General features: G+C 38.6%; 1 protein-coding gene across 1 annotated transcript in view; it reads right to left on the minus strand.

Moving 5' to 3' along the window:
* Positions 1-15676, minus strand: part of map3k20a (mitogen-activated protein kinase kinase kinase 20a) — a 63010-nt gene that overhangs the window by 22187 nt on the left and 25147 nt on the right. Inside the window, exons 10-14 of the mRNA XM_056464671.1 lie at positions 10101-10207; positions 6669-6804; positions 2287-2331; positions 2162-2189; positions 97-230 (exon numbers count right to left, since the gene is read on the minus strand). Of these exons, the coding sequence (XP_056320646.1) occupies positions 97-230; positions 2162-2189; positions 2287-2331; positions 6669-6804; positions 10101-10207 (450 nt within the window). The remainder of the gene's footprint in view (positions 1-96; positions 231-2161; positions 2190-2286; positions 2332-6668; positions 6805-10100; positions 10208-15676) is intronic.

Here is a 15676-nt window from a genome sequence, read left to right on the forward strand (position 1 = left end):
GTTTCTACCATATTTTAACGCTAACCTTCTGGCAACCAGAGCTGCCATATTATTATAAATTGTACAGCTTTATTTTACAGCTAGCAGAGATACTACCTTCAGGTGTATGATGTGTCCTTTAGACGTCACGCCCAGATCTCTCATGTCAGACTCGGACAGCAGCAGCAGTCTCTGTCCTGTGATGTGGTTCTGTCTGAAGACATTAGCGTACTGCTGCAGCTCTCCATCACCTGGGCAGAATACACACACCTTTACAGCTCCATCACACACAGTCTGTGCTTATACCAAACTGATAATACTGGCTAAACCTATACTTGAAAATATAGCAATCCAAGACATATAATTTACAATCCAAGACATAATATTTTATGTGGATATCGGTGTTTAATGTATTTAGTTACTGTAATTAAATTACTGATCAAGTAACTTATCGTAAGGGATTACATTTCATTTTTCAAAAGTATTGTAGGGATAACATTTCATTTTTAAAAGTATCATAAGGGATTACTCTTCACTTTTAAAATGTATCATAAGGGATTACTTTTCATTTTTCAAAAGTATCGTAAGGGATTACTTTTAATTTTTCAAAAGTATCGTAAGGGATTACTTTTCTTTTTCAAAAGTATCGAAAGAGATTATTTATCATTTTCCAAAAGTATCGTAAGGGATTACTTCACATTTTTCAAAAGTATCGTACGAGATTAGCTTTTATTTTTCAAGAGTATCGTAAGAGATTACTTTTAATTTTTCAAAAGTATTATAAGAGATTACTTTTGATTTTTTAAAAGTATCATAAGGGATTGCTTTTCATTTTTTTAATTATAAAAAAGGATTGCTTGTCATTTTTCAAAAGTATCATAAGGGGTTACTTTTCTTTTTCAAAAGTATTGAAAGAGATTATTTATCATTTTTCAAATGTATCATAAGAGATTACTTTTCATTTTTTGAAAGTACTACAACAGATTACTTTTCATTTTTCAAAAGTACTATAAGGGGTTACTTTACATTTTTCAAAACTATCGTAAACGATTACTTAAAATTTTTCTAAATTATAAAAAAGGATAGATTTTTATTTTTCAAAAGTATCATAAGTAATTACTGGATTACTTTTCATTTATCAAAAGTATTATACGTGATTACTTTACATTTTTTAAAAGTATCATAAGGGATTACTTTAAATTTTTTAAAAGTATCGTAAGGGATTACTTCACATTTTTCAAAAGTATTGTAAGGGATTACTTCACATTTTTCAAAAGTATCGTAAAAGATTACTTTTAATTTTTCAAAAGTATTATAAGAGATTACTTTTCATTTTTCAAAAGTATTGTAAGGGATACGTTTTCAGTTTTTTAAATTATAAAAAAGAATTGCTTGTCTTTTTTAAAAGTGTCGTAAGTAATTACTGGATTACTTTTCATTTATCAAAAGTATTATACGTGATTACTTTTAATTTTTCAAAAGTAATCCATTTTTTGGATGGATTACTTTTGATTTTTCAAAAGTATCGTAAGGGATTACTTTACATTTTTCAAAAGTATTATACGTGATTACTTAAAATTTTTTAAAAGTATCGTAAAAGATTACTTTTCAGTTTTCAGCCATTTAATTAGTTTCTTATAATGTACTTGTCTTCAATACTGTAAGTAAATTCAATAGTTTTGTATAAATCGATTCAGAGAAGCAGAGAAAATGCTTGTCTTTTTGTTAAAGAATTATATTTTGCAGAATGATTTTTTTTCAACTAAAGCAAGTTACAGATGATTGCACATGCTTGCACAAGAAAATTATTAGTTGTATAACTTCAGAGAAAGAGTTGTTATTTAACAGAACAAGGATTTGTTCCCTATATTTTATTCTTCTGGAGAAAGTCTTATTTGTTTTAGAAATTGGAGAAAAATATAGAGGAGGGTTAATAATTCTGACTTGAACTTACACTAAAAATGCTGTGAAGAGTGATTACAATGTAGAACAGTTTTAAAAAATAGTATATTATATTTTAATAACATCTTTAAAGAGAACAAACATTTTGTAACAATGTTTGGGTGTTGAATTTTTGGGTGACTTTCGATTAAGTTCCAACTTAATGAAGTATTAATTTCTTTACAAAAATGATCTTACTAACCTCAGATTTTTCTACAATAGTGTGTATATAGAATCTCACCTTCAAAGATCTGCTCCATCCAGAAATGCTAGTTTTGAAAAAGCAAAAAAAAATGTTTTAAAACCATGAAAAGTGATGAAATGATCTCTGTTGTGGAGAGAATGAGAGATAAACTTCACACCCACCACATGCTCTTCTGTCCAGGAGTGAATGGCCAGGTTTGGAAGAAGCTGTCAGACAGAAAAATGAACAGAAAGACAAAAAGTCATCATCTTCACTCATATTATCACATCTCATCAATAAACAGCTAGTGTTTATAATAATATGAAGCGCAGATTACACTGTAACAAATAACGGCAAAATGTCACGTTTTATAAAGTTTAACTTAATATTTGTTGTCAGTTTGACTGGTTTAAGTTGAGATTACTAGAAAAGTTAAGTTTATCTAAAAAACTGTAGGCAGCATAATGTTTTACAGTGAATTTACAAGAATTATTAAATACACACACTCAATCAAAATACAGTTTATAGGGGTAAATACAGAGGTCAGAGAGAATGGCCAGACTGGTTCCAGCTGATAGAAAGGCAACAGTAACTCAAATAAGCACTCAATCGAGGTCAGAAGAGCATCTCTGAACACACAACACGTCCAACCTTGAGGCGGATGGGCTACAGCAGCAGAAGACTACACCGGGTGCCCCTCCTGTCAGCTAAGAACAGGAAACTGAGGCTACAATTCATACAGGCTCACCAAAACTGGACAATAGAAGATTGGAGAAATGTTGCCTAGTCTGATGGATCCATCCTGCCATGTATCAACGGTTCAGGCTGCTGGTGGTGGTGTAATAGTGTGGGGGATATTTTCTTGGGACACCTTGCCCACCAGTTGAGCATTGTGTCAATGCCACAGCCTACCTGAGTATTGATGCTGACCATGTCCATTCCTTTATGACCACAGTGTACCCATCTTCTGATGGCTACTTCCAGCAGAATAACGCACCATGTCATAAAGCGCAAATCATCTCAGACTGGTTTCTTGAACATGACAATGAGTTCACTGTACTCAAATGGCCTCCACAGTCACCATATCTCAATCCAATAGAGCACCTTTGGGGTGTGGTGGAACAGGAGACTCGCATCATGGATGTGCAGCCGACAAATCTGCAGCAACTTCGTGATGCTATCATGTCAATATAGAGCAAAATCTCTGAGGAATATTTCCAGTAGCTTGTTGAATCTATGCCATGAAGGATTAAGTATGTACTGAAGGCAAAATGGGGTCCAACCAGATACTAGTAAAGCGTACCTAATAAAGTGGCCGGCGACTAGTTTTGTTTTAATAAGAATGTCGAGAATATTGAAGAATTTTAAAATGTGTAGATTCATAAATATGTGTTGTTCTCTGTTAAAGATTGAGAGCTAATATTTACAATATAGCTGGAGTAAAATGCACTTTTGTTAATTGTGGTATTATTAATATGGTAAAATGTTGAATTTTAAAAATAAAAAATAAATCTCTCTCTCTTTCTCTCTCTTTCTCTCTCCTGATGGTCTGCTGAAATTGGCCAATCTTACTGTCAGTGAAATGTCAGCGGTGTGTAAGTGTGCTCTGTCCTCACGCTGTTCTCTCAGGCTCCCCTCAGCATGTGGCTATACATCCACTTCATTTGCCATAAATAACATCCATAAGGAGCCGGTGGGCGTCAGACGGCCTCACCTAATACAGGAGAGAGAGAGAGCGCTCTACACCCCTGACACACACTTCAAACTCTCCTGACAAACACTGCAGCTTTTCTTCAGCACATAATCACCGCTGCTGATGGACAATACATTCACAAGCACTTCACATACACACTTTGAGGAAATGTGTGCGGTTACATTAAGAAGCTCTTTCTGATCAGATCTCTAAACAAAGCTGAATAAAAGCAGAGCACGAAATGTGCTGTTTGTGAAAAGTAATGTGAAAGTATTTGTTTTGTGTTTGTATATATTTTATTATTATTAATACACATGTCCTAACATCATGCCATGCAAAAATATTACAGTAACAAGCAATTTGAATGTCCACACCAAACGCGAAACAACACGAAATGACAGAAACATTTAAATACCAGCCACTTCTCTTTCAATGAAATGGTAAAGGCTTTCAATCAAATTATTACTAAGTATATACACAATTCTGACTTTCATTTTCACACCATGATACCATCTATAGCCATAAATGTCACATAAAATAGTATTTAAACTCACATTGGGAACGTTTAACTATGAATAAAGCACATAATCAGTACCTGAGGTGATTGTTGTCATAGTAGTTTATGCCAACCCAGGCTCATTCCGAAAACGTAGTCCCGAGTACGTTTCTGGAGACCGCGAATTATGTAGCCGGAGGTACGTATGGCTGCATTTCGTTTTTTAAGCGAACGCGGCGGGGCGGTATGACGCCGTTCCTTTCAGCGCTCGCCGGCTGACCGCTTACCTTCGTATGGAGGGCTTTCCCGCTGCACCCAGTTTGTCTGGTTAGCTCGTCCTGTGCGTCGGCGGACTAGAGACGCAGAGAGGAGCTGACCACGACAACCGGGTTCGAGTCCGGGGAAGAGCGGCTCCAGAAATCAAGTAAGACTAAAACAGAATCCAAGAAATAAAGCGAAGAGGTTCATAACAGGGTGAGAATGTGGTAAAATTCGAAAACGTGGTAAAAAAAATAAAAAAAACGGTCGAGGGCTTTTCTGTTTCCGGATGGCTTTTGTAAATTGTTGGTTGGGTTTAGGGCGGGCGGGTCAATTGGTAAAATTGGTTGGGTTCGGGGAAGGAGGAGGGTGGGTCGGCCGGCTGATTGGCCGGTCGCCCAGTCAATCATTCAGCCAGTCGGACAGACAGACCCTCGTTCGACAGCGGCCTCTTGTGGGTTCACGCGAGAACAGCGCGGGTGCGAACGGAACTCGCGGGAGACGTCTGAGAAGCCAAAAAGGCGCACACAGCGGCCTCTCGCGGATTCGCAAAAAACCAAAAACTGCAAAAATACGTACCTCCCGGGACGTATTTCGCGGTCTCCAGAAACGTCCTCGGGACTACGTTTTCGGAATGAGCCTGGGTTGGTTTATGCTGTTGTTTTGCCATGATGTCGTGGAAATAAGGAACTGTTTCATTCTGATTTAAAAGGGGTGGGTCACTACATTATCACATATTAAACTTCAGTTTTTGCGTAATGTAGCTGTGTAAACATAAACAACATCTTTTCATGAAAGACGTTCAAAGTTCAATGCAAAAGCAGACATTGGTTTTTAAAGAGTTAGCTTAGCAAAGCCTACAACGAACGGAGTTTGGAGACTACAAAAAATACATCTGGGTTAATGATGTCCCTTCAGTTTACGCGCATACACCCAAGGAAACAGGCAGCGGAGGGGCGTGGCCACAGAGGCATAGCGGCAGAGGCTAGTAGCAGAGAAAGCAATTTGAATGTCTGCACCAAACGCGACACAACACGACATGACAGAAACATTTAAATACCAGCCACTGCACTTCCAATGAAATGGTAAAGGCTTTCAATCTAGTTAATACTAAATATAGTTACAGTTCTGACTTTCATTTTTACACCATGAAACCATTTATAGCAATAAATGTCATGTAAAATAGTATTCAAACTCACACGGGCAGTCTTTAACGATGAGCCCATAATCAGCCCATAATCAGTACCTGAGGTGATCATTGTCATGGTAGTTTATGCTGTTGTTCTGCCATGACATTGTGGAAATAGCAACCGTTTCAACCTTTTAAAGGGGTAGATCACAACAATACCATAATTTAAACTTCAGTTTTTGCATAATGTAGCTGTGTGAACATAAACAACATCTCTGAATGTAAGACACTCAAAGTTCAATGCAAAGGGAGGCACTATCAATGTCAAAGTATTGGGTTTGATCTCCAGTAAATGCATGACCCTCAAAATGCACACCTTGAGCAAAGCCTGACTACACTTTGTATAAAAGTGTCTGCCAAGTGCATATATAAATACAAAGTATCTGTCGCAGACGTACTCTGGTTTATTCATGCAGTGAACCCTGAAGCTCAGGATTCAAGGTAACAGTGAATGTGACATAAAGACTTCTTAAAGAAACAATATCACCATCTGTATATAAAAGTTGAGGGAAGGGGGTGAGGAAACTGCGGTCAGGTGAGCTAAGTCAAAAGCACCCGGTCTGATCTATACACAAATACCACGACCGTGAACGCATTTTGTCATTATAAACCACAGCCCCACACTGTCTGACAATGAAATATTAAAAAATAACATAACAAATAACAAAGGTAAGCACCAAAATAACAGGATATTCGGGTCTGGTTAATTCGGAATTACAAAATAAGAGCCCTTCAAATCTTACTGATAGAAAGCACTGATAAGTGTTGAATACTTCAGCTCATCAACAACATGATTTCCGCAGGAGTCGGTAGGATGATGAAGACCACAACTCCCATGATTCCACACTGGGTCACTCCATCATCAAAATACACCTTTGTTTGTTGTGAATACACGCCCTCTAGTGGCCAGAATGACATAACGACTCACCGGTGTGTTTGACTGCTCGATCAGCTTCCTCTCCCACATCTTCAAGCGTCTCTCTCGTTCCTTCAGCGCTTGTTCTTTGGTGCTCAGATCTCTTTCCAAACGCTTCAGACGCTCCAGAGTCGCCTCGATCTCACACCTGTTCACGCAAACACACCACATATTCATCAACATCAGCATTACTATTCATCCCAATATTCATACATAGCAACTATAAACATACCAATACCAATGGTATGATAATTTTGGTATGTTTGTGGTTGGCTTGTATGGAGTGAATGTATGTAGTTATTTGCGCAACCCCAAATCAGAAATAGTTGAGACAGTATGTAAAGCGCAAATAAAAACGGAAAGTAGTGATTTTCATATATTTATATATAGACATATACAGTGTTTTTCCCTACCATTATATAAGAGGGGGGCGCCCCGCCCTCCTAACGGCTGTACCCGCACCCTTGAAGGCATGTTAATTGTAATATCTATAGCGCCAGATCACTTCTTTTAATAAACAAGCTAAACAGCCGTGTGTAATATACAATTAGACCTACAATTAGAGGGATACAAAGTACTACTATAAAAGATCTGGGTGTCATATTAGACAGCAATTTAACTTTTAAAAATCATATATCCCATGTCACAAAAACTGCTTTCTTTCATCTGAGAAATATCGCTAAGTTAAGAAGTATGCTATCCATCTCAGATGCAGAAAAGCTAGTCCATGCTTTTATGACTTCTAGGCTGGACTACTGTAATGCACTGTTTGCTGGCTGCCCAGCATCCTCCTAACAAACTTAACATCCTCTTAACAAACTTCAATTAGTACAAAATGCAGCTGCCAGAGTTCTTACCAGGTCTAGAAAATTTGATCACATCACCCCAATTTTATCCTCCTTACACTGGCTGCCTGTTAACTTTCGTATTGAATTTAAAATATTGCTTCTTACATATAAAGCTTTCTTTAGCCCCTACTTTCAATCCTACTTTAGCCCCTTCCCTAACTCGTGACTCTCCTCAATCTGCCATTGCTTATTTATGGAGCGGTTCAAGCTCCACCCACCAGCACCGCCCCTGCTTTAGCCCCTCCTGCATCTCGCGACTGTCTTTAGTCTGCCGTCATTTATATATTGGGGCTCAAGCTCCGCCCACGTATGCCAACCCTACTTTAGCCCCTCCCCCAACTCACATTATAAGCAGTGTTGCCAGATTGGCCAGTTTTCAATTTAACTGTGTGGTTAAAAGAACGGCTTAAAATTTGGCCAGGTTTGGGCAATTTTGAGACGTTTACTAAACACATTAATTCTACGCAGTATTGTAGCGTAGTGAACAATTTATGTTGTTATTTTGCTATTCGGGTTCTGTGTTGTTGGTCGCTAGCGATGGTATGGAAATCGTGGCGGTTAGCAACGTCTCAATTCTGACTGAATAAAATGACCAATCAAATATTTAGGGCATTTTGTAGTGTGTTTGGGCAGGTTATGGGCAGTTTTGGGATTAAAACAATCAAGACTATTTGGCAACGTTGATTCTAAATTTCGTGCCCTCGGTTTGCCCTTTTGGATGCGTCACATTTCTTTTCTCCATTGAGTGTTTGTGTTCAGCTTGAGGGAAAAACAGGAGCCTCGTGTCTCTGGCTCACTTCCAGACGCTCTTAATATAGAATCAAACAGACAGAACTTTCTAGACCACCAGAATACAATGTGTGTAGGAAAATACACTGGCTGCTCTATTAGAAAAGAAATCAAGTAGTATATTGCGCACAGTGTTGGGCACAAATAAACTGTATTTAAAGTACTTTTGTGCTAAAAAAGTGACGTAAGGGTATACTTTTGGTACTTTTTAGATCATTTAATTACAGGTACTCATAATATGCTTGGCCTAAATACTATACATGAATTCAACAGTTCTGTATTAATCAATTCAGAGAAGCAGAGGAATTGTGTTTGTTTGTTATGCAAATATAATTCAGATTTTCAGTTAAATAAGACTTACAAAACACCTACAGACTAGCAGAAATGCTAATTAAATATATGCTTTTTTAAAAAGCAAATCAGGATGATTTCTGAAGGGTCATGTTACACTGAAAATAAAGAAAGATAATACACATATTATTATATAATAATATATAGTATAATGATATACAATATTACATATATAATATAATATATAATAATACACAAAATAATAAATCACATTTTAAAATATACTGATTTATTTTCAATTATTTTAAAAAACATTGATACAACAAAAAATTATATTTTATTTAATTATACAACACTACTACTACTACTTACAATAATAATAATTCCTCACATTTATATAGTGCGCTTTACACATTGGGGGGAATATCTTGATCCACCACCAGTGTGCAGCATACACCTGGATGACGCGATAGTAGTCATATTGCGCCAGACACCAGCTGATTGGTGGAGAGGAGACAGAGTGATGAAGCTACTTATGATATGGGGATGGTTCGGAGGCCATGATGGACAGAGGCCAGCGAGCAAATTTGGCAAGGACGCCGGGGTTAAACCCCTACTCTTTTTCCAATGACATCCTGGGATTTTTAACAACCACAGAGAGTCGGGACCTCGGTTTAACGTCTCATCCGAAAGACGGCGCTCACTGAGCAGTGCACAGTCCCCAGGCCCCAAGAACCATTATTTTGAAGGCTCTGTGACATGACCATGGTTATGGGTCATGTGATATGATATGGTAATGATCCTGAAAATAAAATATACTTTAAGTTATATCCTGATTTGTTTTCCATTATTTTACAATATGACTATTTTCAGTATTTCTGATCAGATAAAAAATGAATCAACAAAAAATATTCATTTATTCATTTTCTATTCGGCTCAGTCCTTTTATTAATCTGGGGTCGTCACAGCGGAATGAACGAGAGGGGTCTGGATGCAGACCTGGTGCAGTGCAATCTGAGCTGCATTCAATGCTTTTTAATGCGCTCACCTTTCCCCACCCCTAACCCTACCCGTCACCCTGACGTCACTCACTCCATTGAGTGCATTGTGTCTGACATTGCGTCGCTGAGTGATGCAATCTCAGCTTGCATCATAAAGGCTGTATCCAGATACTATTGGAATGAACCGGCAACTTTTCCAACATATGTTTTATGCAGCGGATGCCCTTCCAGTTGCAACCCATCACCGGGAAACAACTCTCATTCACACTCATACACTACGGAAAATTTTAGCATACCCAAATCACCTGTACCACATGTCTTTGGACTTGTGGCGGGAAACCGAAGCACCCAGAGAAAACCAATGCAAACACGGGGAGAACAAGCAAACTCTTCAACAAAAAATACATTTAATAAAAATAACCATAGAAAAGCCAGTGTACTAAAGCAAGAAATGAACAAATCAGCAGGCACAGTTCATAAATACGCTGCTATTTCTGTGTGTAAGTGTACAGTACCTCCACTCGGCTTTATTCTGCAGGAAAGTGTTGCACTTGTCAGGAAGCTGAGTGTCGTTCCACATGGACTCCAGTGTGGACAGGATGTGTTTAAACAGCGGCCGGTCCTGAAACACAATCGCATCTTCATTAAAACATCAGCATCTCCAGCAGAGACACGTCACATCACTGTCTGACACAATAAACTCTTAGAAAGCGCTATGAAAATGTACAGTACACACCGATGACTGACTCAAAACAAACAAAATCTCCTCAGGTTAATAAACTTGCTAGTGAAAAAGAAGTTGCGCCTAAAATTACACAGTTGTGGTATTTTTTATTATTACATAATATCCTTTGCAAGAAAATGCTTAGCTATGAACTCAATTTAATGGTGAAACATACTAGTAACATGCTAATTTCATGCTAACCACGTTAGCCATGTGGCAACAAATGATAGAAACATTCAAGCTATGTTCTAATTTATGGTATACAAATGCTAACAACAAAGCCCACTAATGCTAACAAACAGTAGGGGCCTTCTGAGCCTACCTGTTATCATCCATCCACATGGTTAATCAGCTACAGATCACATAAGGCTGCTGTCCAAAGTTGACAAGAATTATTCATATTATTTATTAAATTTCCCATTAAACGTATTTTATTAATGCCTACCCCAACTCTAAACACAACCGTCACAGTAATGTAAAAACAGATCTGGAGTCTTCTCTATTAGTGTAGCTGATTAACTACGTAGATGGATGATAACAGCCTTCCGAACCAACCAGTAGGCCCAAAAGGCCCCTACTGGTCCATATCTATCAGCTGATAACCACTGATAACCTTCATTCAATCGAGTGATAACATTCAAAGCGGGTGTTTTTTTTAAACATTGGTAAGTACATGCGTAACAAGTATTATGTAAGTACACTTTCTAACAAGTTTTTCCACTTCAATACTGCAGTTACTAGTCTGGAATATACTGACACTTTAGAGAAATCCTGATGAATCTTGTGACACATTGAATTAGACTGGCAAAATGCTGAATTCGGTTTCATATTTTGATCCAGCGAACTCACACAGTCCTCAGGAAATGTCCACTTAATGTTCATTCATTCATTTCTCCAATTTATTTTCGGCTTAGTCCCTTTATTAATCCGGGGTCGCCACAGCGGAATGAACCGCCAACTAATCCAGCATATGTTTTACGCAGCGGCTGCCCTTCCAGCTGCAACCCATCTCTGGGAAACATCCACACACACTCATTCACACTCATACACTACAGACAATTCACCTGTACCACGTGTCTTGGGACTGTGGGGGGAAACCGGAGCACCCGGAGGAAACCCACACGAACGCAGGCAGGACATGCAAACTCCACACAGAAAAGCCAACTGACCTTAGACTGTAAAATATATGGACGGAGTATCCGTGACGTCACCCATAGGTTTCTGAACACTGCAAAAGAAGCTACAAGTAGGCGCGGCCAACCGTCGCCATTTTGTTCGTGCGTCATCGCACCCACGGCGGGATACCAAACAAGGGCAAAGAGGCGGAGAGTGGGCGGAGCTACAGACGCCTGCTGGCACTTTGCTTAGACCTGGCAGACAGACTTTACTTTGGGAGAAACGCTTGATAATTTATTACCTGGGACTCGTTTGTGTTCTGACCACATGTGCTTGGCTGTACACTAGATCAATAAAGTGTTTAGACTTTTAAAAACACTGTAGTCATACATTGAGCCACTAAACATTGTTCTTATGACGTTTTTCTACAGGAGGAAAACGCGAATTACTTCCAAACACTTCAGATATATTCTGTGTTAGTAAATGCAGGACTATTGATAAAATCCAGCATAACACTGTATGATAATGCTTCAGATGACTGTTCTAGAGCCTACAGCTAATCAATCTGTCACATTCTGGAGTGCTTTACGGGTCTAAAGAAAAGCATAAATGATAAATGATCTTAAATAAAACACACATTTATAGAGATGGTGTATAAGTATATAACTTTACTCACATGGGAAACGAGGCCACGTGAATGGTTTGTGAGCCCAATTAAATGCACACAGCATCCCATATCATCTGATAATTGTAAGAAATAAGTCCAAAAGGCAGCTGACTGTGTAAAGCCACATAAAACAAAACAAAAATACGATGAATATGCCGAGATCAGTGGCTAATCTGCCGGATTCAGCTGAGGTGAAGTGACGGCGACCAGCGAGACCTAGCTGTCACTCAAGTGGCCACGCCCTTAATTATGCAAACTTAATATAACCTAATATAAAGGAAATGGATGAGTTATTAAAAAATTCATCCCCCTCACAGTTGTCATGGAGGGTAATAATAGCTATATGACCCAAAATCGTTCTTTGTACCAGACTGTAAACACCTTTATTTCTGCTGTAAAGTTGGCCATTCTATTATAGTCTATTAAAGTCTATTATGGAGCCAGGACTAGCGTAATTTTGATGAATTGCAGTTTCAGTTACTTCCGTATTGGCTTCCCGAGGGAGAGCGGGAGGTTGCCGCTTGCAACTGACCCAGCCGAGGCTCGAACCAGTGACCTTCTTGCTGTGAGGCGACAGCTCGACCTACTGCGCCACTGCGTCGCCCCACTTAATATAAAGTAAGGTAAAATGACCACAAAGTAAGGCACATGACAAAGTGGGAGTCAAACTTTTCAAACATTTTTAGACCAGGCTGACAATTTACCTCTTCTAAGATTTAAAGCACACTACAAGTGCACATTCAGTAATATAAAGCACACTTCTTTTTACACAGAGGCTTGAAGAAGTTCATGCACACAATAGTGACACATTAGCAGCCTTTTCAACTGGTAAGCTGTCATAAAACACAATACGCTGTAGAAAAGTCCACAGGAAACTTTTCAGAGATTTAAAAACTGCCAGCAAACGTGTATTGATCAAGAATGAGTGTGATGTTTCCATAAAAACCCAAACTAGCCGTTAAATGAGGCGGATGAAGTGAACTTTGCTTGAATTTATTAAGAATGTCAGGATAAGAGACAGTCATATATTAATGAAGAGAGCTGTTATTAATGTCCTGACCAAACAGCATGTCTTATCTCTTCCTCATGAGGTAATGCTTTTGCACTATAAGGCAGAGTAAATCTAGCTAAGCACTGTATAATTACTGCATTAGTATACTGCTGATGCTCTGCAACATATGTAATTATCTGAGATTTATTATATGTTTGCTATGCAATATACACTCACCGGCCACTTTATTAGGTACACCCTACTAGTAACAGGTTGGCCCCCCTTTTGCCTTCAGAACTGCCTTAATCCTTCGTGGCATAGATACAACAAGGCACTGGAAACATTCCTCAGAGATTTTGCTCCATATTGACATGATAGCATCACGAAGTTGCTGCAGATTTGTCGGCTGCATATCCACGATGCAAATCTCCTGTTCCATCACATCCCAAAGGTGCTCTATTGGATTGAGATATGGTGACTGTGGAGGCCATTTGAGTACAGTGAACTCATTGTCATGTTCAAGAAACCAGTCTGAGAAGATTCACGCTTTATGACATGGTGTGTTATCCTGCTGGAAGTAGCCATCAGAAGATGGAGACACTGTGATCATAAAGGGATGGACATGGTCAGCAACAATACTCAGGTAGGCTGTGGGGTTGACTTGATGCTCAACTGATACTAATGGGCCCAAAGAAAATATCCCCCATACCATTACACCACCACCACCAGCCTGAACCGTTGATACAAAGCAGAATGGATCCATTCTTTCATGTTGTTGATGCCAAATGCTGACCCGGCCATTCAAATGTTTCAGCAAAAATGGAGACTCATCAGACCAGGCAACGTTCCTCCAATCTTCTATTGTCCAGTTTTGGTGAGCCTGTGTGAATTGTAGCCTCAGTTTCCTGTTCTTAGCTGACAGGAGTGGCACCCGGTGTGGTCTTCTGCTGCTGTAGCCCATTCGCCTCAAGGTTAGACATGTTGTGTGTTCAGAGATGCTCTTCTGCAGACCTCGGTTGTAACGAGTGCTTATTTGAGTTACTGTTGCCTTTCTATCAGCTGGAACCAGTCTGGCCATTCTCCTCTGACCTCTGGCATCAACAAGGCATTTGCGCTCACTGAACTGCCGCTCACTGGATATTTTCTCTTTGTCAGACCATTCTCTGTAAACCCTAGAGATGGTTGTGCGTGAAAATCCCAGTAGATCAGCAGTTTCTGAAATACTCAGACCAGCCCGTCTGGCACCAACAACCATGCCACATTCAAAGTCAATTAAATCCCCTTTCTTCTCCATTCTGATGCTCGGTTTGAACTGCAGCAGATCGTCTTGACCATGTCTACATGACTAAATGCATTGAATTGCCGTCATGTGATTGGCTGATAAGAAATTTGCGCTGATGAGCAGTTGGACAGGTGTACCTAATAAAGTGGCAGGTGATTATATATAAAAAAAGAACAATTGAGTATTTTTATGTTTTACTAAACTAAGAAAGACATACAGGTTTGAACAACATAAGTGAATAGGGACAGACTTTCAATTCTATTTGAGAGAATATGATAAATGCTTCTTTGGCATTGTTGTGTTTTGGAAAATATCCACAGAATGTATTAGATATTGGAAAATCTAATATTACCATATTTAATTTTTCTGTGATAAATATTGCGATATGAATAGAGTTTCACAAAATAAATAGCTCTTGTTGGCAGTTTTCTGGGTAGTCTAATATTAATCAGCTACAGTAATAACAATGCAAAGAATGCTTTTCTTACATTGCATTGTCATATTTCTTGTCCAAATATCAAAAAATTTGATCAAGTAAAAATATTGTATTTCATCACAAGAAATGACTCAAAATGAAGAGTTTTTCCCTAAAACAAGCCACATGATCTGCCATTAGAGTACGCAAAATAATCTTGTTTTTGCTTTAAAATGTAGATATTTGCACTAGAAAAAAGACGAAATTTCTAAGTAAAAACAACATTGTTTTTGCCTAAATTGTATAAATAATTAAATGCAATTAATCTTCACTTAAAAATAGTCACAGGCCTTAAAAACACATGAAAATGATAAACATTTACACTATTATGGTTAAACTTAGCAGAGACTCTATAAACCAGATGTGTTCTGTAGCTCCTGGTCAACTATAATCCAGAGCCAGCATTGCATATAATGCGATGTGATTATTGCTGATGCGCAGTACACGAATATTGATTCTGAAATGATATACTGTGCAGCCCTAGAGTGTATATGTGAACACAATTTTGTTTTGTTTTGTTGGTAACATCTTAATATAAGGTGACGTAGTTACACATGTTCCCAATAGAATCTGGAGGCAGACCTGGATTTGCAAGCTGAGACTGCATATCTCAGGGATGCAATGTCAGACACAATGCACTCAGTGGAGCTAGTGACGTTACTGTGAGGGGTAGGGTAAGGTGTGCACATTAAAAACATTGCATGCAGCTCATCTTGCAACTGGCCCTGGTCTTCATCTAGACCTGTGTTTCCCAACCCTGTTCCTGAAGGCACACCGACAGTACACATTTTCAACCTCTCCCTAATCAAACACACCTGAATCAACTTATCATAACA

Source organism: Danio aesculapii, chromosome 9 (genome assembly GCF_903798145.1).
Source record: "Danio aesculapii chromosome 9, fDanAes4.1, whole genome shotgun sequence".
Classification (NCBI taxonomy): domain Eukaryota; kingdom Metazoa; phylum Chordata; class Actinopteri; order Cypriniformes; family Danionidae; genus Danio; species Danio aesculapii.